This window comes from Musa acuminata, chromosome BXJ3-11 (assembly GCF_036884655.1).
Source record: "Musa acuminata AAA Group cultivar baxijiao chromosome BXJ3-11, Cavendish_Baxijiao_AAA, whole genome shotgun sequence".
Classification (NCBI taxonomy): Eukaryota; Viridiplantae; Streptophyta; class Magnoliopsida; order Zingiberales; family Musaceae; genus Musa; species Musa acuminata.
In genome coordinates this window covers 5,397,442-5,423,942 of record NC_088359.1, presented here as the reverse complement: position 1 = coordinate 5,423,942, position 26,501 = coordinate 5,397,442, and the positions used below count along the sequence as shown (strand labels likewise).

The following is a 26,501-nucleotide window of genomic DNA, read 5'->3' as shown; positions in this document are numbered from 1 at the left end:
CATGGTTCATCAACTTCGACCATGCACCTCATGTATTATTATATTAGATATTATTCTAATAAGATAATTTCATTTGGAAAAACACGCAAAAACTAGTGGTCGGAGAGCAACACATCAGCGGACGCGTGGCGTTGATCCCATCAATACCCTTTACACGGGTGGGACCCATGTTGGCAAATGCACAATTACGTGGGTGGATGGATATAAGAGAGAGGAGGCGAGCAAAGCAGGAGCAAAAAGCCTACTTCAGAAGAAAGTGGGAGGGTTCGGAGGGGATTAGGATGATGGAGGAGGTTTTTAGGGTGGACCATCTTGCGCAGGAGCGGAGCAAGACGCAGTACGATGTGGATGCTATGAAGATCGTCTGGGCCTGGCTCCAAGCACGCCTTCCATGTCGCCGACCGCATGGCTCGACTCGTCGCCAGCGATCCGGTCTGTCCCCTCTTCGCTCTGATTTGAATTTGTTTCCACGGATCGCGTAATTGATTTCTGTTTCTTTGGTAATCTCGTGGTGGTTGGCTCTTCGATTCGATTCATAATAAAATAGATATGCAATCGGTCCTTTTGCGCTTGCTGTATTGGGTTTGTTGTTCTTGCGGAAGATAGAATTTTGTATCAGCTTTTGGTCAAGCTTAAGGAATAAATCAGCAGGTAAACATGTTGATGTTGTATATATGAGTTTTAAAGTGGCTTTCTTTTTTCCTTTTTGGTTCTACGGGATGATCATTTCATCTTCTGGGTGCGGAGATTTTATGCCTTAATTCCGTATTTAGTTCTGTTCTTGTACACACACGCACACACTCTGTCTCTGTCTCTCTCTGTTTTGCTCATCTTTTTGTGGAATTAGCATTAGAAAGATACCACCAGATAAGTTTGGTTTAATGAATCAGATTAGATTGCGTACGTTTTTGTGCTGGTGCCCTATAATATAAGGAAAGATATCTAATAGTTATGAGGTTCATCCAGGTTTTCCGAAAGGATAATAGGCCGTTCAAGAACACTCTGAGAAAAGCAGCCCATGAACTACGTCTTACTGGTAACTTCTTTTGCTTCTTGTGATTTTTCCCATTTCAGTCAACTAGATGACATAATTGGCACATATATTCATAAGAAAAGTTGCATGCTTATTGTCTATATTTTCTGTAGCCAAATGATTTGAGGATTTTCTCTAACCTGATAGTACGTACATGACATTTATGCATTTATGTATATATTAGGCAATGTATTACATAAATATTTTCCCCATATTTCATCTAATATTCATTATTCATTTTACTAGATACCAAGTTTGACAAACTAAGATATTAAAATATGAAGAATGTTGTTATCCATATCTTAAAAAAAGGGGTAAATGAGTCTGATAACTCGAGAGGGGTTATATACTAGGCTTTGTCGTGTCAGTGGAATTTATACATAGATAAATTGGTTTCTCTAGTATTGAAGGTAAGGAATTTATATATAGGTAAATTGGCTTCTCTACATCAGCTCTGTCACCGATGGAACAAGAGACATGCCCAAGTATACAATTAGATTTTTATACAAGTAAAAAGCGAGATCTGAAGGTGGCTGCTCCCATGCATTTCCTCTTAAGAAAAGAATAATCTGTTGATAAAGTCATTAATCTCATATTGATTAAGGAGTATGAAAATCAAGAGCTCATAGTCTATCGAATCTTTCTTACCCTTCGAGGTGCATTTTGAACAAAGGATAAAATCGTGTCTATCATCCAAAATGGATAATTCTTCGCGAGCCTATGGGTCATACCAATGGCCAGTCGATCAAATGATCTCTTCATCACTTGTAAAGAAGTTAAAAAAATAAAAAATATATTCAAAATTTAAAATAATACCTCAGAAATGCTTTTTTTTGGCAGATATTTGTCATCAAATGGCAAAAAATAAACTAATACTAAATCTGAAAATTATAGAACTGAAAAGATGTGAAAATGCAACAGCAATCTATCATCTGTATAACTATAAAAAATAAGACATTGATTGTAAAAGGGTGATCCGATGTATGAGGCTCTGGCCAATACGAGGTGTCAAAAAGTTGAATGTGTGCATCCTTTTGTACAAAAGCCAAAAGGCAGTTTTTGTGACCTGGTATGTGGTTGTTCAGAACACAAAAAGCACAACCTTATCATGATGTCAAGCAAGGAACTCAATTTGGGTACTGGACCTGTGCCAATCCATGGATCTGGTCAGTGGTGCCATATATAAGAGGAGAAGGAAACAAAGAGGAAGGGGAGAAGGAGAGGAGGAGGAAGAGGTGGTAGAAATGAGGAGATGGAGGAGAAGTAAGGCAATGAGAGACAACCATTCCTGCAGTGCAGATCAGGAGAGTTTGCAACTTGCATGCATGCACTAACCCTAATAGTGTTCCATGTTTAAAAATATAAATAATGAATCAGTTCATACCCAGACCAGTAAATACCAGCCAATATGTACCAATCAAGGCAGTTTTGCATGCTTGGTGTCAAGGTGGGTTTTATTGTCTTCTTGCAGAGTTTATTTATGTTTATGGGGTATTTATCTGACAGATAACATGAATTAACACCTCTCAAGTAATACGCTATAAGTGCTTATTTAGCTGAACTTTGACCATCTTAATAAAACTCTAGTTTTATAAAAATAAGAATTTTATCCAACCCCGCAGCCATCCTAGTTGGACCATACATTATCAAGCCCTAGCATAAGTCCACTATGCCTAATCACTACATGACAAATCATAAGCCCTAGCCTTTTACAACAAGAAAGTTTAGGTGACAAATTCCAATACTAAAAGGGCTTTAAGAGTAGCCAAATAATTTCTAAATATGTATGCTTACACCAATGTAGAGCACAAAGCGCATACCATGGCATTGATCAAGTGGCTATAAACAATGGACCAAAAGAAAAACAATTGAAAGTGACGATGATCAAAGTTCAGCTAAATAAGCACTTATAGCGTATTACTTGAGAGGTGTTAATTCATGTTATCTGTCAGATAAATACCCCATAAACATAAATAAACTCTGCAAGAAGACAATAAAACCCACCTCTTGTATGTCCAAAATACTCGATCAACCAAAAGCATCTAAACGTAATATATGCTGTCACATATAACAACTTTGAAATCTTTGAAATGAATGTCTAGAAGCCACAAGTGCAGAACAATGCCAAGAATGAGATTTTGAGCACACAGAAGCTAAGAAGCTAAGAAATGAATAAGATGATATGCATATTAGCAAACAGGGTATGAGAAGTCTCCCTTAAAGAATATGATTGAACCTTTTCTCAAGCTTTTACAAAAGGATATACGTAACTGATATAAGTTGAAGTTGTCAGAAAGGCTGAAAGGAAAGTTTGCAACTTCCATTATTATGGGAAAGAACAGTGGAGTGCCCAAAAATTTGTATCAAGTAGGTGTTGATAGCTGAAATGCAGTGAGATCTACTTGGCAATGACCAAACAATCTTCAATATATATATATATATATATATATATATATATATATATATATATATATATATATAGCCAGCATTCTATTTATCCTTCCAAAGCAGAAACTAATAAAGAGTTTAGACCCTGAAAGAATTTTAGTACTCTAATTTAAATTTCTATACTTGTCTGTGTACATGCTTTCAAGTCTGCTAGATGTAAGAATGGAAAACATGGAACTGGATAGACTTAAATAGAGACATGTAAAATCATAAAATACAAGTGTCATGCTTCATTTAAGTGGCCAATGATTGTTCCCCTGGTTTCAAATTCAATGCATTGCAATCGTACCAAGTCAGAATGTTATCCTTTCCATTTTGGCTTGCTGACAACATAACCAAAAACTAATATTATAACTATATTTTATGAAGTAGCAAGTAGGAGAAAAGGACGGAAGTACGGGGGCCTTCATTTTCTACCATGCAGTACAAAGAAAATTCCCCCATAAAATATAGGATTTAAAATTTTCATTGAACAGCCTAAAATTTCTCTCTCCTCAGCGCAGCAATCTTAAAGAAAAACTTCTTTAATGTATTTAAGCTTTTTCACTTATTCAATAAAGCTTATTCAATAATTGTTCTTATCTTCTATTATTTTCATCATGGTATCAGAGCGATAAGAAAAGCGAAGCTTCGCTCTTGCCTTCGATTAGCGACAGAGAAAAACAAAGCTTCGCCCTTGCCTTCGGCTAGCGACCAACGTCGCTGCAGCCAAATTCCTAAGAGGCTCCATGGCCAAAAGGAACGCCTGTGCCCTCACAACAACAACAATCGCAGTAGCAACAGCGATCTGCTCTTGCTCTACTCATGACTCTCGCTCGTAAACTATTCTTTGCATCGATCCAAGATTGGTATCCTTGACAGGAGCACCATCTTGGGGCATGATAGAAGATAAGATCTTGGGGCATGATAGAAGGTAAGATTTCCCCAACTATATGAGGAAATCTCTCTATTCTGTTGAGGAAAATCCTCCATTCTGTTGAGGGAAATCCTTTCTCCTAATGATTAATGAAAATAATAGAAAATAAGAACAATTATTGATCCACAGATTAGAAGAAATGATTTCTCTTAATAGAATGAAAGATTTTTCTCAACAGAATAGAGATATTTCCTCGTATAGTTGGGGAAATCTTATCTTCTATCATGCCCCCGCAAGATGAAGATATTTGGATCAATGCAAAGAATGGCTGTTTGTTGGTAGATCAACGAAGACTGTTGGTAGATCAACGAAGACTATCGTCGCTGACCGAAGAAAAGCTTTTCTCTCGAAGGCAAGAGCGAAGCTTCACTTTTCTCACTGCATACCATAATGAAAATAATAAAAAATAAAAATAATTATTGAAGAAGCTTTATTGAATAAGTGAAAAAACTTTATTTATACATATCAGAAGAAAGGATTTCTTTTAAAACGAAGAATTTTCCTCAAAAGAATAAAGAGATTTCCTCGTTGGGGAAATCTTTATCTTCTATCACACTATCACACTGGGAACTGTCAAAAGCAAACAAACACAAAGAGCAACTGAAAAAGAATGAACCTTTTCTAACTCGACAAATCAGAAGATCAATGAACCGAAAAGCGGAACGAATTTTTCTTCTTTTCGTTTCAAATTTTACCATGGTAACGACGTCTCTCGTGGGTCGGCGGCTATGGGATAAAGCGGGCGGCTTTAGCGACGGAACCCTAATCTTCAGCCCATTAAAGTCGCCATGGACGCTCCCGCAGACGAAAGGAGCGGCGACAAGGCCGCAACTGAGGGAAGAAGGCCTCGAGGAGGAGGAGGAGGAGGAGGAGACGCCGGCCGAAGCGGAAGGAGGCCGGCTGACGGCCACCCTCTTAGGTGCCGGCCTGCCGCTGCTCCGAGACGATCTGGAGAGTATGCGGGCGTCGCCGGAGATCAAGCGTAGCGAGGAGAAGGCGCCTTCCATGGCGTTCCTCCCTTTGCCCCCTCAGAATGAAAGGGCGAAAGTTGCACGCTGATCACTTCCACTTTCACTTCCGCCCGACGCTCGCTCAAGACGAAAAGACCGAAACCCCGAAACCGAAAGCGAACCATGTCGCCGCCTGGCAATCGATAGATGCGGCCAGCAGATAGCTTGATCGATGATCTTTGATGATCGACAAGTATTGTTAAGATCAACGGTGTCTATTGCGCAACAGGTTTATTTCTAAATTATATTTTTTGTAAAAACAAAATATAAATATAAATATAAAAAATTAAAGTTTATTGCCACGTGAAAGCTATTTTTGGTAGAAATATTTGGTCATTTTAGAATAATATTTGAAAACCAATTACAAAAACATAAAGTTATTTTCTCATCTCACTACGATGATTTAGCAAAGCTCCTCGGCCACTCGTATCGTCGTTCTATACATAATAATGATGGATGGTCAAAACAATATATCAATCCAAACATGACTTCGAGCATCACCATCATGTCCATCATTATAGCTCCATCATTACGATGATTTCTTGAAGCTACTCAGGTTTATGGTCAAGTCATCCATATTATAATTCAATACATTCACGTAGATGACCGTCTAGAGAGTCAGTGTTGCTATCGCGATCCATCCAAATATTATCATAACTTTGAGCATTATTATGTTTATCATAATAATTTTAGAAAATTTAAATGACATGACAATAAACGTAATAAGATGTAAAATTTGTCAAATAATATTTTGATAAATATGTATGGCAACCATCATCAAAATAATATTTTAAGTATAAAATTAAATTAATAAACCCTTTTTTGGTCATTATAATAAAATCAATATTTTTATTTTAATTAGAAGAAAAACTAATATTTTCTCAATTCAATACATGACAATAGGTGTTAGTCGAGATAATCAGTGTTGTTATTATGATCAATCCAAACATTATCATAACTTTGAGTATCACTATCGTATCCATCATGGTAACTCTGAAAAAATCGATTGATATGATAGTGGTAATAATATAAACCATTGATGGCTACTAAGGTGTATAATTTGTTGAATAAGATTTTGATATATGTGCCTAACAACAAGCATCAAAATAATATTTTAAATATAAAAACAAATTAAATAAACTCTTAATTTTTTATCATTATAATGAAACTAATTTTTTTAATTTTTAAAATTATAAAAAATTTTATTATATCAAGTGGTGTATAGATGCTCGCAGGTAAACTCAAACTTGAAACCTATTACTTACTTATAAATTAGTAAAATTTAGTATTAATCAACTCGAATGTCTTAATAATAGTAACAACATAAAAAATAATTTAATATTAAAAGTTCATTAAGAAATATTATAGCATTCGAATTTTGGCGATGAGCTATCCCCTTATTCTTCCTCTCCCTTATCCTCCCCCCTTTCCAACTTTCAAATATAATTCTTTCTCCTTTTAAATATGGTTCTTTCTCCTCTCAAACTTTCGTAGATTCTCTGAATCATCTAATAGCTAACTCATCCGAAGACGAACAACTTGATCTCCCATTGTATGGGCTGATGTTGCTCTTCATCATCAAATTTATAAACTACTATTGAGCTGATTCTAAAACATTCCTCTTGGACTAGGCTATTTAGAAGAGCATATGACATTGATATATGGAAGTTCTTCATTTGGCTAGAAGAAAAACTAAGTTGGAGTCAGTATTTCTCTAGTATATAGCTAGTGCTGGACTAGAAGAAAGTCAACAACACTTGTAAGGCTTGGTCTCTCAATCTCTAAGATAACTTTTTTTAGTAGGACCCCTTTGCTTAATTACCTGAAAGTTGAGTTACCTAAAAAAATGGGGCATTGTTTTAATTTATCACATTATTGATCTAGCATCCAGGTTCTTCTATTTTTAACTCTTGAATGAAGAAGGCATCATTAGGGGGCCTTAGTTCCTCCGTGGCTAAATCCTCTCCTTATTTCCCTAACATCATGGATTTTAATGTATGTGTGAAAAACTTACCCATGCGCTCATTTGGGTGTTGTTCCAAGTTATCTAATTGAATTTCTTCCTCCCAACCTTCCTCTTTGTATTTCATAAGAAAACTCATTAAGATAAACAATATCACAATAATAGGATTTAAAAGTAAATTGGTTAGGGTTTATATTCTTTTAGATTTCTTTAAATCTTACCACAATATCCTAAATTTATGTTTCAAATACAAAATGATTGACCATAGATTGGAGCACTATATCCTCGAAACTTGTTACTATCCCTAAACCTTTTAACAATACTTAAGGTAGGGCTCTAGAACTTCTAGCGAAGGAAGGGGGAGAGTTCCTCTATGAGCCTTAGATCAAAGTCCAAAAGCACAATTGAGCCAATAAAGACTTAAACGACTCTCTATCGAGGGGTGTCTAAGACTCTAACATGGTCTTAGTTAATCATAATAGTACTAACCCTATTTTATTAGAAATCGATAAGTTTAGAATCTTGGCCATAGGCACAATATAGCAAAAGATAAACTCGACCTCTCAAGAGCATAATAGACCTTTTAATCGCTCGAGGTAGAACTTAGAACAATAGAAAGGGAAGAAAGTTCTTAATGAGGCGACGAGAGCTTTAAGTTCAAGCCACTTAAATATGACTGGGCAAGGCAAGTCATCCCAAGTTTCAAAGCTATCTTTTAGCTCCTTTTGATTTCTTGTCAATAGAGACAAAAGTTATCGTATGAGGGTCATTCCATCTAACCAAGGGAGCTCTTTGGATGTCGCTGGGGATGTGCCTTTTGGGGATCTTGTTCTCTTGATGGAAATGGAGGATTGAGACTCACATCACTCACAATGCTAGTAAAGAAATTACAAGTCATAGATGCCATATAGGCCAATCACGTGAGTAATAATATATGTAATATTTTGCATAGTTTTTTACTTATTATTATTATTATTGACATATTCTCGCTTTATGTTATATATTATATATATTATGATGTCTTTTGATCTGTGCAATGTGAATTGAATCATGATGAGTTTATAATAATGAGACTAATTCACTTATAAACACAGACCCTAAATATTCCTGATCATAGGTTACTCGAGAGGAATATCGAGATAACCGAATAGATTGATGTATTATATATCTATCCATATGATAGAGGTAGTTGGTATCATAGTTGCTCGTATGAAGATACTAGGGATATAGTGCATGTACTCATTGAAGAATGAGTTTACTGATTGATCTGCTCATGAGAAGTTGAATAGTTAATGATACCTCAGTATTAGATAATGATTTTTATTTTATTTTATTTTATTTGGGTTTAATTAATTTGAGTTTTCTTGGCTATCGTTATACTTGGACTAATAAGTAATTTAATTTAATTTAATTTTAATAGTGTTCATATTTTCCTAATATCTTAGTTTATCATCATCGTCTTATCAGATCATGCCCCCCTCCTAGTTAATATCAATTTAATTACTAAAAAACCCACTTTGTAGTCTCCTATATGTAATCTTTTAGTTCAATTATAAAGATATTGATAACATTATTAAAATTTTTGATAGATAGATTCATTGACTCTCTTTATCGGAGCATTTCACTTTAGTCTCTCAAATATGGGAAAGAGCATGATTGCTTGGAGTAAGTACAATCTTGAATTTTTAAAAGTCAATATCAAGAACACCATTAGAGATATTCTAACTTGGAAAATAGAACTTGAACTTACTGTTTGACAATGACCATCACCCTTATCGCTCTTAACAATAGGCTCATCATACTTCAAATGCAATTGCACTTGAAGTGGTAAATAAAGACAAACTCAATAGATGAGTGAGGTTGACAAGAAAACTAAATTCTTCTATAGTATGGTTAATATTAGAAGGAAAATAAATACTATCCATATTATTCAAAATTCCTCTCAACTCATCATTTTGAATATCAATGCTATCCTTCTAGATTTTTTGCAACGGTACCACCAAATGTAGAATGATTACCCTTTTTTTCTTTGATATTCTAAGCCTTCATTATGTTAACTTATTAACGATTTCAACATCTAGGAAATCCATTCAACCCTTTCCTCGGTGGGCTTGGGAAAAGCTAAGGTCTAGATGACTTTATAATTGTATTCTTATAATATTTTAAAAAAAATCTATCCACACATTTTAGCCACATTTAGTGAATTTCACTAAGTCTACTAGGATTCCTAAAAGTTGAGTACAAATATTTTTTTATTTTTTTATGTCTAAGATCAATAGTCCTAAAAAGATTTTTATTTTTTGTCTCATTGTCTTGTGTAATGTTATTTACAAGTTATGACCAAAGTTCTCTCTTGGGTTGGTGCCTATTCTTGATACTATTATTGATCAAAGCCAATCTCTCTTAGGTTGGTGCATAATATCCATAATAATATTCTTATTATTAATAAGTTAGTTTACATCATGTTTAAATCTCATGATAAGAATACTTTCATTTTTATAAAAAATTGACATTAAAAAAGCATACGATCGAGTTTCCAAGAATGCTATTATCAATGTTAGGAGACGCTTCCCTAATATCTTTATTCAATTGACAAAAGCTTATATTTATTCTCCCTTTTTTATTGTTATATTAATGGGTATACATTTAAATATTTTGGTGCTTTTAGGGAGATTAGATAAGGGAATCCTATATCCCCTTACCTGTTTATTATTATCTAATAATTTTTATCTTCTGACTTAACCAATGACAATAAGATCCTCTCTTTCAAGGTTAAGAGAATTAAGATATCTTATATTTGTTAATAATGTTATCATGACTATTAGGGGTAATCAAAAGTCTCTTATCCACCTTATCAAGGTCTCTTAAAGTTACTATAAGTTTATCAACTTTATTAAATATTAATAAGTCCAAGTTTGTCATTTATTTTTCAAAGCATTGTAATTCTATTGTGCTTTTCAAAGCATTGTAATTCTTTTGTTAAGCACAATAGCATAATATCTGAAACTTTTTTCAATATAAAAGAAAGAAACTGGCTCATGAAATACATTGGTACTTTTATATCTCACAATAAGCTTCTTAAGAGGCTTCAAATGATCCTTGTTGATAAAGTGATTAATAGAATCCAGGGTGGATGGAAAAATCTTATAAACTCCAGCTAGAAAAACTATCCTTATCAATGCTGTGATCAACTCTATGCCATTGCACTTTTTGATAACTTGTTATATTTCGGATAAAGTTATCTATAAGACCAATCATCCCTTTAGGAAATTCTTTTGGGGTTGGAATGAATCTAAGAAGGGCTGTAATCTTATAAGCTAGCATTCTATATAACCTTCATCTAGTTAGGAGAATGATAGTGGCCAAAAGATTGCTTCCCCTCCTTAAATGAGCAGAATACTCTTTGGATTAATATGCTCAAAGCCAAATATGACCCTACACCCTCAACTTATTGGTCTTAGAAAAATATCTTGAACTCTCTCAAGGCTTTTTAAGATCTGATTCCCTTATTAATATTGGCAGTGGCAGATCCATGTGTAGTATTTCATTCACTTTTTAGCGAAATTTTACTAATTTTAAAGAGGCTAATAATTTCAAGATAGTGTCTGATTTGATTTCATTTAACTAATGAGAATAGCTCTATTTTGTTGCAAAATGTTGAGAAGGTAGCTACTATACATATTCGTCTAGTCCTTAATGATGATGCTTAAAGTAAGTACAGATTACTCAATAAAGAACAACAAGCACTTGATAATACTAAGGTCGATTGAAAGACTATTTGAAAGGTTGTAGTGGTTCAGAAGGTGAAAATATTTTTGTGAAAACTGGAATGGGGTAGGCAGTCTACTTTTGTGTTCTCTAGAATTTTTTTTTTTAATCGTGTGGAAGGGTATGATTCATTAGATCATTTCTTATTCGAGTATCTTTCGGTTAAGTTTGAACTTTTGTTTAAGAATAGTTTTAAATAATTTTTAAATATTTTTCTTAAATAAAAAAATAATAATAGACGACCAGAAGGATGACTAGAAAAAATAGTACTTTGTTACGAAGCACTGCTCCAATATGATAAGCACTACCGCATCGATCAGCCCTATTTCGGGGCAACCTTGTTAGTACTTTAATGCATCGTTATTGTTAAACGCTGCTAGCAAGTGTTTGAATTCCTTAAACAATACTATTCTTGTTGTTGCGAAAGTAAAGTATTTGCACAGCAGATGCAAGCAAACGATAAGTCTGACCTAATTTAGAGGTTAGCAATGAGAAACCTGACTCAAGCAAAATAACTATGATGTAAGATGATGGCTCTAATCACGCGAGACTATGGCTGTGATACACTGATCTGAAGGAGGGGGGGGGAGGGGAGTATTGGATGCAGCAGAAATTTGTGTGCTTCCCATCTAGTTTTGATTTCTCCAAACCGATGTCTCATTTGTGAGCGTCGATGATATTTCATGTTTGAGATTCGTTATCAAGGATAGACGAGGGTTTTTGGTGGTTGTGGGCTACTGTGAAGGTACCACTTGCTGAAGATGGAGGTATGCTGGCAGCCCCACAAGTTGCGGTGGTGCACTTCACATTTGACAGGCTAATTATATTTAGTATCTTAATTTTTATATTTTAAAAAATTATATTAACATTCATATAGTTAAGAAAGTGAAACATCGTTTATTTATCCTAACATCGTAGGTTTTATAGACGGAAATAAAAAAATAAAAGATAAAAAAATAATTTTAATATTTTAGTTAATGGTAGTGGACGACATCGACAGTGGTGAACGACAACATTGTTGAGAATTGTGAATAACTATTGTGGATGAGGAGAGCAATAATAAGAAATGAGGGTCACTCTACATTTACATTAGTGGTCTTTTTATCGCTCAACAATTGTGTTGACATTGATATAGATATCGAGCAATCCTTTTCGTTTTGTATTTGCATCTTTGTTGGCGAAAGGGTCACTTGACAACTTTTGTTGACGTTAACACAAATATAGAGTGGCTCTCACCTTTTATCGTCGCTCTCTTCATTCACAACAACTACTTGCAGCTCTTAGCAACATCATCATTCATCACTATTAACGTTGTCCGCTATTATCAATTGAAACATTAATATCTGTCTTTTATTTTCATATTTTTATTAGTAAAATTAATGATACTAGGGTAAATGAACATAGATATTTTACTTTCGTGAATATAATTTTTTAAAATATATGAATCGAAATACTAAAGATAGTTAACTAAGCAAATGAGATAATATGTAATTAGTCTACTTACTCAACTATCATAACCTTATGATTATTTTATATTCTCATGATTAAATTACATAGATAATATTTTTAATTTTTAATAAACGAGTTTAATGTACAAATCATCGGTGGACTTAATTATAAATTTAGTGAATGAGACGTTCAAACCATAACATTTGGTAAATAAAATTTAATTATAAAGTTTTTTACATGAGATTTTAAATTATTAAACTTTGCTAATTAGTTTTGAGGCAATAAATCGGTGGCTTTTGTTCGACAAGGAAGGCTGGTCCGACGGAAGAGAGACGTCATTCCATCCCATCGGCTATTCCCAGAGGATCCCTCTTAGTTGCCTCTTCGAGTCTGGAGCGGAGGAGCCGATGGAGAAGGTGAGGCCGCAGTTCGTTCTGTTCGGGGACTCCATCACCCAGCAGTCCTTCAGGCCCGGCGGTTGGGGCGCTGCTCTCGCCGACACCTACTCCCGAAAGGTATCCTCTCTCTCCTTGCCTCATCAACTCGTGCTTCTTTCGTTGACTACTATCAGATCCCGATCCAATTCGTAACATCTAGCAATCCATGTCGTATAGATCTCGCATTTCTATTTTGATTCTTAATTCTTATCGGTTTTTGGTAAATCCTATTTCCTATGTGCTGTAGAACTGGGGATTTTTTCCTGGTCGCTTGTCTACAACTCCTTTGGCCGATTTCTTACTGATTTTTTTTTTGAATAGATTGCATGCTTCATTTGTAGATGTGATGAATGCCAGATGCAAGATATTCAACTTCCACCCTATGCGGCATCATGAGTTAACAGTAGAGTATGGATTAACGATTTAACTACGAAGCTTAGATAGTCTAAGGGCTTTTTTTATTTTTTTTCTTAGTTCAAACTTATCTAACTTTCCAAAATTAATATATATCTTATGACCTTTTTAAAGATAATGGTGAAATGAAACTTACTTTACAAAAACCCATTTATATCAAATTACTTAAAGAACAAGAGAAAGATTTTTCAAAACTTACAATTAAATGTAACCTAGACGTTAATAAATTTGACTCCTAGGTTTGAATGCATATATGAAAGTGAGAAGGGAGAGATCTGGAGAGAGTGTTAATATTTGTGTCAAGTCATATTTGCCCAACAGCTATATTCACTTGTTTATGTAAAATATTAACACTTAGTGATATGTTATATTGTTACCTTCTAATAACAACTTCTTTCTTTGTTGGAAGAAGATATCAGTCAGAAGATAGAATGAAAAGGAGATGAAGAGAAAAGAAAACAGGAGTAAGATAAAAGAAATGGAAGAATATGAGAGGAACTATTGAAATATTTACTTAAGATAAGGATCAGTTCTACATCTTGTTATATTGTCACATCTCATCTACGTACGGATTGCATTGTGAGAGAAACCCTGATGCCTATCTCATCTTAATGTTTATCTTCAAACCTCAATCTTCGGCTCTCTCGGTGAGCCCCCCAGATGCAATTTTCAAGGGGAATGGAGACTTGGATGAGGGCAACCCTCTATCCTCTTTGGTGACAGTCCATGGGTAGCCAACCAAGACTTTTTAGCTAACATGGGACTCCCACTCTGCATATAACTCCTACCAAGTGAAGAGTTGGTAATCCAATTTTGAAGTGGAGCCCAATTATAACTGATCTGGTTGAGATATAGATATTCTGAGATGGCAAGGTCTGAGTGGATTGGCTAAATCCAAAGTCTTGACACTATAGACTAGTCAAACCCTTTTAAATCTGATTAAATTTGAGTTGAACTAAACATTGATAAAGGGCACCATGTTGTTGGAGCATGTTGATACGGCCTATGGTTTCCTCCCCATGGTTGTCCAATTTTATTGAACATTCAAGATTGCAAGGCACCCTGTACTTTCGGGAAATCTTGGCCAATTGCTTGGCACTGGACCAGCTCAAGAAGGTTTTTTTCCCTCCTAGTTCCTTTTTCACTGTTGTCGAGGTTGTGGGATCTCTTAGCCCCCCTTCCATTTGGTGTTGAGGTTGAGAAGGGATCTGGGTCACTTGGAATTTGCATCATACCACATGAACCCTAACTAGAACCCAACATAACTTGATAAGCTGCTGTCTTTCCCCTTGGCCGATCCCTATTGGTAGGCTGTAGGGTAGGTCAACTATATCTAGTAGCTTGTGGCTCCAACCAATGGCTAGAAATTCCTCTTAACTTTGCCCCTTCTAGATTTCAGGTAGGGTCTAAATTCTTCTCTTTTTTCTAACTTATGTTATCCCTTATTCAATCTGATTAGGTGATCTCTTTGAGTCAATTTGGGTGGTATTAGGGTTGATCCTAGGAGTGAGTTTAATCTGGATATTAGTGATCCGATTCCTACTCCCATTAGGAGTTGTAACTCGTTGATTTATTAAATATTGGCTAAAGTTGTACAAAGTTCTACACAAGCCAGAATATGAGTCCATGAAAAACTCAATTCATGCTTGCATTATTATGGTGGTGCTTAGCCCCTCCTCCTGACTACTTTGGCCTGCCATGCGGCCCAAAGTGGCTTGGGGCAGGTTTGGCACCCCTTCGATTGACCTATCCTATCTCCTGCTGGCATAGAAAGGGTTCTTTGGGTATTGTATTGTGTTGCTGAGTCTCCCTGAGATGTTGATGATTATCCATTGTTAATGGATAGTTACATGCTAACAAAATTCAAGTGATGGTGTGTCCCCTTTTCTTTCTTTGGAAGAATTAGGTATGTCTGTCTTTGCATGTAGGGAGTTCTTTGTTTCTTCAAATGTTCCCTTTTTTGTGGTTTCTTATTTGCTATATCTGTTGCTTTCCAGGCTGATGTAATTGTTAGAGGCTATGGTGGCTACAACACAAGGTGGGCTTTGTTCTTGCTTAATCACCTCTTTTCCCTGGTATGTCTTTGCAATCTCTATAATTTTTTGCCTTGTTTTTGTGCATTCCATTTTGTGCATATTTTTTGCAGGACTTTATTGTCTTGCAGATGCTGTGCCAATAGTATTTTAGTTTTAGTTGAGTATATATGCTTGTTTCTGTTCGACCACTGAGTGATCATGTTTAGGTGTCTTGTTCATCTTTTCTGAACTAAAAGGCTTTACATGTGTGTGTGTGTGTCTGCAGAGCTGCACAGCACCTCCTGCTGCTGTAACTATCTTTTTTGGCGCTAATGATGCAGCCCTTTTGGGGCGGACAAGTGAACGTCAATATGTGCCTCTTGAAGAGTACAAGGAGAACTTAAGGAAAATTGTTAAGCATTTAAAGGTAACAGGGTTTATTATTTTAATTTTGTAATTGTGATTCTTAATATCCTTATATCTTGCATTGTTATCTAATCTTTGCTTGGCCTTTATGCTTGTATGGCAATTAAAGTAGTGGCAAGGACTTCAATTTCGCTCAGACTGTTCGTACTGATCGATATTTGTTGGTCCAGATCTGAACTAAGATGCTGATCATGTTTAGGAACTTTTCCAGGCCCTTGTAGTATTTTAGAAGTAATTAAAGGTAACTTAAAATTATTGTAGTACATCACTGGAGCAAGTTGCTGTGGCAGTTACTCTATATTAATAATGATGTGAAGCTCAATAGCATTTTAGATTGAATAAAATGATGGGTCATAGTAACTCAAACTGACTCAATTAGCTGATAAAAGGTAGATCAAATTGATTCATGCAAGAAAATAATACACAAACTTCATTGGGTTGATGCGTTTTGAGGCTGCAAACAGCAGTTTTTAATAAATATCCATATGTGCTTTACTTATAATTTACTTAGGGTTGCTGTGTCTCCTGAAAATATAATGGCCACCTATAACAATCAGCCATAGCCCCATAAATCTTGAAGGTCTTAGATATTTTTATAGCTGATTTATAAAAAAATTGTTGTTTATTTAAGTTTATTTTCTGTTGGAATTTTCTATTTAGTACCAGATGTAATTTGTTAGTTTGTTGATGCATGCATATCTTATGATTTTGTGCATGTTGTGATCTTACAGGAATGTTCAGCCATGATACTGGTAGTGTTGATCACTCCGCCCCCTGTTGATGAGCAAGGACGCAAAGAATATGCACGGTTTGGTTTCTTTTTTTCCCCCTCCAACTTCTCACTCAACAATAATGGTATTTCACAACATTTGCTGTTGATTTCAGTCTTTTATTACATGCTAAGTCCAATTACATATTTTGCACTCGTCTTTTATTTTTTCTTTGAGAAATTCATTCATAGACAATAGGGAGTTTGGTTGAACCTTAATGTGTAGTACTCTATGAGGAATGGTACAATAGACACCTAATAGAACTCTGAACATAATTGGGAAACTAAAGTTCAAGAGCTGAACAAATTCAATCGCTGACATCAAATTTTGAATTGTAAAAGATATTACCAGAGAGCACAAAAGAATCTTCTACGCATTTTTAGGATTATATATCAACTTAGGCATATCTGATGGATATTTTGATCAAGGTTGAAATATTGGTCTGATATATAGTTTGAGCAATCAGTTGGATTGGTACGCACCATTGGGTACCATTAAAAAACCTAAAAAAAAATAGATACCAATTAAATCTGACTTATATGGTCTAATAACGATCATCAGTCAGGCTGGTAAATATCAGTTTACACACTGGCCCAACCAGTATTTGAAACTTTAGTTTTGACATGATATGAAATTTGTAGGATTTAGCTATTGAGCAAACAGCGAGGGAGGTATTTGTTAGTGGATTAGAACACGTGGGTAAGAAGCTGGAAGGTATCCAGTTTTGGATACGATATGAGAACTGATGTAATTCAGCTTACCAATTCTTACAAGAAGATAAAGACAAAGCCCTCAGACCGAAACTCAAAATCGACTTTTTGTGTCATCCAATTGTATTGCTTTTAATAGTAGGAAATAAACAAGATTAAGCATTAAATAGTGAATCATGGGTGATATTACATGATAATTTTATAGGAAATGTGCTAAAAGTTCACATTACTCTGCTTATTAAAGCTTATTAAGTATTATTTTGTTAGACATTTCATTAAATGAAATTGCTTTTTTGTTACCAAGATCTGTATATGGTGAGAAGGCAATGGAACTTCCAGAAAGGACAAATGATAATACTGGTGCTTATGCAAGGCAGTGTGTTGAGCTGGCTAAAGAGTTGCATATTCCTTGCATTGATCTATGGTCAAAGATGCAAGAAACTACAGGATGGCAGAAAAAGTTTCTAAGGTAAGCTCCCAGTGTGCTTTTTTGTATTTTTTATGCTGATGATAAATTGGTAAGTTATTTTTGTAACTTCAAATCCAAAGCCAGTCCATACAGTCTCCTTTCCATTAAATTTAGTCATCTACTCATGAGTTTTTCTTCATTTAATTTGGTTTTGGTGAGTTCTTACTAATTTTAGATGGAACTATGGTAAGACCTTAAAATGGAAGAAATGGGAGAAATGGGGATGTTCTGATACCAAATGATAAGACCCTAAAGTCTTATCGTCGCTCTGATACCAAATGATAAGACCCTAAGGTCTTATCGTGGAAGAAAGGGGAGAAAAAGGATGATAATGATCGCTTTGAGGGGATCGGCCTCCTTGATCGCTTCGAGGGGATCGGCCCTCCTTGATCACTTCGAGGGGATCGGCCTCCTAGGGTTTGTCCACAGAGTGGAATAACATTTGATTGATTGATTGATTCCAAAAGAAAGGGTTACATCACTATTTATAGAGTTCCACCTAGAGTCCACCAGGACTTGAACTCTTAATAATAAATAAATAATAAATAAATATTAAATAAATTTCTACTTAACTCTACTTGAACTAAACATACTCAATAAACAACTGAACTAAATAGACTCAATAAACATTATTCAAAAGCTCATAAAAAGAGTCCTAACAAACTATGTCATTTAATTAGATGGAACTATGTCATACAATTTTTTAAATAGATTTTCTACTAATGACTTTATTTTTTGTGTAGGATTGGTATTTGACAAGTACCAGGGAGATAACTTGGTATTTGACAACTGGTGACTGGCAAGCTTGATATTGACCGATACCACCTAGTTGTCCCTTATCTATGCACTAATCAACCATGAAACCTGAGAATACTATGTGTTACGTAATGGTCTGACTGGTTTTTGAGTATTTGACTAGTACCAGGGAGATAACCTGGTATTTGACAACTAGTGAGTGGTAAGTTTGATATCGAGTGATACCACCTAGTTGTCCCTTCACTGTGCACTAATCAACCTTGAAACCTGAAAATACTATGTGATACGTAATGGTCTGACTGGTTTTTGAGACCAAGTTTACAAGTATCAAGCAGTATTGTAACTTAACCATACAATAAAAAATAAAAAAAGGAGAAAAAGAGTATGTTAGCTTCTAGCATCATCACAGCCCTCTTAGCAGAGGATACCAGAGCACAAATTGTCTTGTATTTACCAGGCTAGGTCCTCTTGATTTGGCACCAGTATAATCAGAGTACTTGAATTATTGAATCTAGGACCCAGTGATGAACTATAAAAACAATTTATGACTTTAAGCTGGTAGTGTGTGCCAACTCCACAGTTTGACTCAAAGACCAACTGGACGGTTGTCGGTTGAATCCAATTCTTACAAACAGCTGACACTGTGTTATGCCATAATTTGTTATATATGTCATTGTATTTCAAGATATGTTTGAATATGCCTTAAGCTACGTCACTACTGTTGGAGTTTCTAGTTAATTAGTAATGGTTCAAAATACATGGCGACCATCTTTGCTGTATGTATTTTATAAGAATGATATACTCAAACTGGAAAGTGAACAATCACAAGGTTCTTGCCCACGAGTTGACTAACCAAAAAGTTGAATACTCTACAGTATGCAGATTAATGCAAATAGTTTTAATTGGTATTGCTTTCATTTATGGAGCTGGTGTTTAATCAGTTTCAGATCCTATTGTTGTAAAAAGTAATAGAATTGGATTAATTACCTATTTTTGCAGGAGCAATTAATAGACTGACTGAAATACAAAAAGGTTGGGTTCTTATCCATTTCTGGTATTAATTAATAGTTGTTCTGTAACTAAAAATGGTCTGTTTTCTTATTTATAGTATTTGAACTCTCTTGATAAAGGGTGCCATGCATGGTTTGCAATTAAAATTGTACTTTTCTTGACATAAATATTTCTAATACGTGTGGATTCAAGTAAATGAAACATCTCCAAGGCTTCAGTAGTTTGCATCAACTAATCCGGACCAGAAGTTCCTATACACAAGTGTATTGGAGCCTTCTGATAGTCTTTATATGTTACCAAGTCTAAGTCAATTGGAGACTTCTCAATCATGTTTTGATTCCATGCATATTTATACATTGTACATTAGTAGATAAAAGCTCTGCCCTATGAGTCTCTCGGCAACACCAGATTACTAATGCATGATGCACTGATACAAATCGTTTTTCCAGTGATGGCTTGCACTTAACAGAAGAAGGCAATGCAGTTGTTCACGAAGAAGTTGTACAGGTTCTCACGGATGGCCACCTCCGAGCTGAAGCGATGCCATACGATTTCCCTCACCATTCGGAGATTGACAGTGATCACCCTGAGAAAGCATTCGAACCAAAGAGCTAGGTCCTTCCCATCTTGGTAACATGGCACATGCATACTTCACTGCTTCATTGAAATGTCAAGTGATCTTGGGGCACTTTACCACTAAACCCATATTGTTTTTCTTGCACTGGTTTGTCACTTGACTATTCAAGTGCATCTATTTGTTTGCATGCTTTTAATCCGTGAGTTATTTGTCTGCTGGGTAAAATAAGTACCAATTATCTGTGATACAATGTTTTATACCCTGTCAAGATCACTGTAGCAAACTGAAATATGCAAGATCCAGATGCTTCAAATTGATGTTTTCTTTATTTTTCTGTTTTTTTAAAGATTGGATTGAGACTTGTGTGTCCTCAATAGTTTGGTCTAATTCATGACAATTTTCAAATATCACATTATCAATAAACTATAGATTTAAATAAATAAATATCATTGAATGAGGTTCTGTAATTTTGGAGCTTGAAGACTATAAATTCAACTTTCTTTAGACTAAATGCAATGAAAAAAAATGAGTAAAATGCTATTCTGTTTCCTTATGATTATTTCTAAAAAAGAATCAACCTTATGAAAATTAAATTTATTGGTGTCACCTTAATAATGACATCATTTGTGAGAAATTTAAATAATACCACAATCAACTCTCATATTACCATCAATTACATCTATCCTACTCTTTAATCTTCGTCGATGTCGTATGTCCTCGAATAAAGATAGAAAGTGTTTTCTTCCATTGATGCGCGATTCAGAGATTTCAGTGGTGGGTTATGATGTGCTTGATAGCACAATCTCAACTGCAACAATAATTGGAGAGAATAGGGTTGATTGGTTAAAGCTGAAATCTTCACCAGTAGGGAGTTGGAGCGGGAGCGGGAGCGGGAGTGGAAGTGGGACACCAACTACAGTCGAAGACAACATTGCGCCTCCATCCCCGCAGCACGGCGCATCTGAAGCGGAGTTCCTTTCTTCCCTCGCCACCATTCCCCACATCCTCATCATACAAGAAAACGCCCATGCCGATGATGGCGTTGTTGGCCTCTCCTCATCCGCCGACCATCTTCCGTGCCCTATCCTGTAAGCGTAACCATCTCCGCCCCAGAATCACATCACCGCCGCCCTCTCTTCTACTTCTGACTGCCAGGAACCTATCTCTGGTTCTTGCGAGATCCGCGGATGGATCTGCTGACGCCGTAGACGGGAATATGGAGAAGAAGGACGAGGCCGTTTCTCCTACTCCTCGTCCTCTGGAGTCGGAGAAGAATAAGCAGCCGCATCAGCAGCAGCAGCAGTACCACCACCATGAGATTCGTGATGGTTCCGTGGTGAAGGCACAAGCGCTCAAGTTCGAGGACACGAGATGGGTTGGGGGAACCTGGGATACGAGGCAGTTTGGGAAGAATGGAAGAACAGATTGGGACGCCGTCATACATGCCGGTAAGCCTCTCTTTTCTTCTTGACCTTTTACAAGATTGTACATCAATATGGTCTCCCAAGTAAAAATTCCCTTAAATTACTTATCATCTTTGTGCTCTAGCTTCCTGATAGATCTCCAGATGTTTGTAGCGCGTGCTATATGGTTCATTATGCTTAAGGAGCAGCATACAAGTGTAGTTATCCTTCTTAATTTGGTTGGTTTATGCAGTATCATAGGAGGTGGTGTGTATTTGATTTCTTTGTATACTGATTTAATTGGACTAGTTTCCTTGTCATACATCTCAGGTCACTATATTATATGATGCATCTCCCTTATCCAAGCCAGATTAAATCTGCCCACAAATATATGTAGCAACTGTGCTTAAACCACCATAACCAAGTAATTTTGGAGGTCTAGGTTTGTGTCTCTTTAGCCACTAAGTTGTCTAGGCAATGCCACAATGACTTGTGCTTCAAACTCAACCCTACTCTTAAAGTCTAAACTCAATAATGCAGCTTGATCAACTCAACTATAGAGTGATTCTCATAGCTGATCCTCTTTGGGGAAGAGAATAGGGGGGTTGATAGCAGCTTCGGCATGATTGACTAGCCCAGAGAGGAATTCGGCCCCAAAAACCTAGTTTTATGTTGAGGTTATGTGATCAACTTGGTTAGCGCAGGCTCTATCTTGTCACATTAACCTCTCAAGATGGCTTCAATGTCTTTGTGGATGTCTCTTACAGCTTTTACAAGAGTTTGGGAGGCTTTTAATCAAGGTTTGACCAGTCAGTTGTCCAATTTAAGGTCAAATTAATATTTTAAAAGGATAATGATGTAATCTAAATTAGTTATTTGCTTACATAGACTTGTATTTCGAGAATACTATAGTCATCTTTCTACAGAGATATTATGTGATGATGAGATTTTCTTCCAGCAACTCCGAGAAATATATAAGCATATTGGCCATAAGACACATTTAAAACCAAAAGAACATTTTCTTCACTCAAATTTCTTCGCTTTTCCTCTGTTCTCCATTTTGTTTCTCTCTTTTCTTAGAATTCTTTCTTGGAGGTTACCACCTTCTCTAGAAGGAAAGGGATATCCAAAAAGTTGGTGACACATCCTCTAACTATAGTTGTTGGAAATTCTAGCTCATATTTCTTTTAGTGCCACACAGTAAATTAGTGTTCATTGAATATACAAGAACAGAAATGACACCAATGATTTAAAAAGCGTTAGGCACCAAAAGGCGCTAAGGTTCTAAAATGCCTAAGGCACTAGGCGCTCACTCGAACGAAGCGAGACGCTATGAAATATTAAAATATAAAAAATATATAATATAATTATTTAAATAAAAATTATGATATTAAATTAAAAATATACTGTTAACAGTAATAGAAGGAGATAAAAGGGTCACCGACAGTGGAAACCCATGAAAGCGACAATAATAGCAGTGAGAAGCTGGCAGCAACAGTGGGGGAAGCTGTAGACAGCAACAGCGGTGGAAGCTGCAGATAGCAGCAGCGGTAGCGACGGAAGCTCTAGTGGGTGCTCGTTGGTGGTGGAGGAACCTGTGGTCCTCTCCCTTGACAATGGAAGGAACTCCACATGGAGCGACAACAGAAGGAAGCTACAGGCTCTTGCTAGGTCATTAGACTCGTCTATCATTGACAGAGGAAGGCTCGGACCGCTGCATCTGCAGCGAAGGCAGTTGCAGAAAGTGTCAGCGACGAAGGCAGAAGTAGCGCTAGGGTTGGCTCGGGGTTGTGCAGGCATGAAGGGTGGCTTTTGAGGGTAAGAAACATCGTTATTGAATTGAACCATACTTAAAAGTCTGGTTTGGCTCGCTTATTTGAATTGGGTGCTCACCTGAAGCGCCCGGGCGATGGCTCATTGAAGCGCGCTGCTTGGTCTACACATGAGACGCTTGGGGCTCGCCTCGCCCGAGCGCCTAGGTGAGCGCCCGAGTGCCTATTTAAATCACTGAATGACACGCTAGTACTCTTAGTGACTAAAGGATTGATGCCTAAAGGAAACATGGAAAGGATTGTCATCAGTGATGTGAAACCATCATGGTTTATATTAGTAGTTCATTTAGTTTAGTATATTTATAGTTAAGATTATGACCACTTGATAAATCTATGAATTTTCTGTATAATCAATTGGCCAAATGAGAGAACATTAGATTATTTTTCTTAAATGTTTCTTTCATTACTGCATGAATATTTTGTGTGTGTGGATTTCATGAAAGTGGGAAATACTTGTAAAGCAACATATGCAAATTATAAATCATATGAAGGTGAGAGTTACTTAAAGGCATGCTGTCACGGACTTAGCTAGAATTGCCTAAGTCGTGAGGCACCCTTGCGGCCAAGATGCAAATTTAGCTTGAGTTACTTAAGTCGCGATGCACCCTTGCGCCAATTTCACGGACTTAGCTAGGATTGCCTAAGTCTTGAGGCATCCTTGCGACATAAGCGTCTGCAAAGGTTGAGTCTAGTTGCAACCTCGTACAGGTCCCGAATGACCTATAAAACAGAAAGTTGATTAGATTGAAAACAAGCGATGGACAAGTCCCGACGTCTCGTAAAGAGGGAAGTTTTACAAGCAATTCAGCAAGCACCTTGTGTGCACAAGAGAAAAGAGAGGAAGGAGGAAAACAAGGACTTTAGAAGATAGAACGAACAATTGCAAGTCCACAAACAACTACTCACCGGGTGCTGGGCGCGAAGGCAAGTTCCCGTCAAGTCAGCGTGCGAACTTGTGAAGATTTTTCAACGCCCGACAATATACCGAAGTCCCATCCAGCCCTATGCCACCCGGGGGGTTCTAGGGTGCTGAGATGGCTGACATTTCGCGCGCTGCAGCGGGCTTCAGAAAACAGCCCACGGCACACGAAAATGGAGTCATTTTGGGGCTTTTTGACCCGGCGCAGTGAGCGATCGCACTGTGCGCTGCAACCTATTTGAACATGTATTTTTACAACAAAAAACACACAAAACCAAGGGAAAACAAGCTGTCATGTCTGTGTTCAAGCATGCAAAAGCGACGAACGGTTCGTTGAACGAAGTTGTTGCGAGTGTGCAACGACCGTTCGTGACAATGCGGTCTACATGGAGTGAATGGTGTAATGGCATTAAGAAGAATAGTTATCTTTCCATACCTCTTAAATTCAATGTGTTTTGAATCAATTATCTTCCAAAATATAAGTACATACGTGACCTTGATTTATGAACAGCATTTATTCGTTAACGGAGTAACACCTTTAAGAGCATTGAGGAAGACGAAGAGTCAAGGTGGAACTAGCCACTTTAGATAAACCTTGGTCGCTGTCTTTCCTCTAACCTACATACTCCTACATATTGTTCATCAGTTTCCATCTCTAAATAACAAACTTAAAAAGATAGAGAGAAGAAAAAAATAAAAAAGATATAGAGAAGATCAAATCGCTAAACAAATCCTTTTACTTATGTAGTAACCTGATTACATTATTATAATTTAAGGTTGTAGTTATTTCTCAAATGGCTCAAGTTAAGTTGCAAGGTATTGTTTGATTTTTTTTCCTTTGTGTTGTCTATTAGCATATTTTTTTCACATTCATATGGTTCATAGGTTATAGCAAATGATCGTACAATTTTCTAACGTAAGTAAAGATTAATTTGGTGCAACAAATCCTGGCAGGGGCCTTTTCCCATGCAGATTCTGCAACTTCTTTGAACAGTAGTATGTTTCTTATTATTCCTCTTTAGTATCAGATGTAGTTTGGAAATTTACAAATTTTAAGAAAATTATTATATACAAACACTTCCAAGCTTGTCTTCAGAGAAATTCATCAAATCTCTGCTTAGATACCTCCTGGTTTTGGGTAAGAAATACAAATCATATCTGTCAGCTCATGTTTTTGTTGAAAATTTTTGTTTTGTATTGTCCTGAAAGAAAGCCTCATAATTATCATTAGTCATGTTTAATTACAAATTCCCAACAGAACTGTTGGCTTAACATATTATTCACATGGGAGTAATAAATGTTTTAGATGCAGATTAGACCTGAATGCAAATAAATGTAATAGAGAAAGAGCTTATACCTGGTAACACAAGATTTATTCCAGCTGATCAAGAAATGTTGTTTGCAAACTATGTCTCTCTCATAGAATGAATGTCTTGTCATCTAGAGGCTAGCAGGAGAAAATGGCTTGAAGACCATCCTGAAGCCTCAAGTATCGACGAACCTGTAATATTTGATACATCAATCATACCCTGGTGGGCATGGATCAAAAGTTTTCATCTTCCTGAAGCTGAGAAACTCAATGGTGGGTTATTCCATTGCCTCTTGTTGATCTGTGGATGAATCGGTCAACGAAAATAGTAAATTATCTTACACCATGACAACTATGCAGGTCGTGCTGCAATGATTGGTTTTTTCATGGCTTATTTCGTCGATAGCTTAACCGGCATCGGGCTTGTTGGTCAAACGGGTAACTTTTTCTGCAAAACCATGTTATTTGCAACCGTAGTTTGGGTACTGCTGATCAGGGAAAACAGAGATATCAAGAACTTAAAGAAGCTCTTCGAGGAAACGACTATGTACGACAAGCAATGGCGAGCAACTTGGCAGGATGATGCTCCTGGCGACTCCAAGAAGTGAATTCTAATAGCCTGTGTTCTTTAGAACTCCATCTCTCGTGTTTTGCAGGCTAAGCTTTTGTTGTGTCTACCTTTGGAAACAACTCCATCTCTTGTGTTTTGCAGGCTAAGCTTTTGTTGTTGTCTTCCTTTGGAAAACATGAGAAACAACTATTTAGATCGACACCTATAAATAATAATATCTGGAAGTGGCTAGCTGCGTGACTTGAGTCATTAACTTATCCTTTGAGCATTAATGATCTGTCCATGTGAAATGCTG

The 26,501-nt window shown here is 36.4% G+C and overlaps 2 protein-coding genes across 3 annotated transcripts; both read left to right on the top strand.

The window, feature by feature from the left end:
• Window positions 1-266: 266 nt before the first annotated feature.
• LOC135652944 (GDSL esterase/lipase At5g62930-like) lies at window positions 267-20,500 on the top strand. Of its 2 annotated transcripts, none has more exons than XM_065174307.1 (8): window positions 267-432; window positions 967-1,036; window positions 12,900-13,102; window positions 15,436-15,513; window positions 15,740-15,880; window positions 16,611-16,687; window positions 17,664-17,828; window positions 20,045-20,500. In XM_065174307.1, exons 1-8 carry the CDS (start codon window positions 406-408, stop codon window positions 20,208-20,210), a joined length of 927 nt encoding a protein of 308 aa, XP_065030379.1. In that variant the 5' UTR covers window positions 267-405; the 3' UTR covers window positions 20,211-20,500. The 2 variants fall into 2 exon arrangements, with proteins under 2 accessions (XP_065030379.1, XP_065030380.1); XM_065174308.1 differs by having other exon boundaries at window positions 281-432; window positions 12,896-13,102.
• Window positions 20,501-20,936: 436 nt separating this feature from the next.
• Window positions 20,937-26,455, top strand: LOC135652945 (light-harvesting complex-like protein 3 isotype 1, chloroplastic). Its single transcript, XM_065174309.1, has 3 exons — window positions 20,937-21,620; window positions 25,771-25,908; window positions 25,996-26,455. Exons 1-3 carry the CDS (start codon window positions 21,200-21,202, stop codon window positions 26,241-26,243), a joined length of 807 nt encoding a protein of 268 aa, XP_065030381.1. The 5' UTR covers window positions 20,937-21,199; the 3' UTR covers window positions 26,244-26,455.
• The last annotated feature ends 46 nt before the right edge of the window (window positions 26,456-26,501 follow it).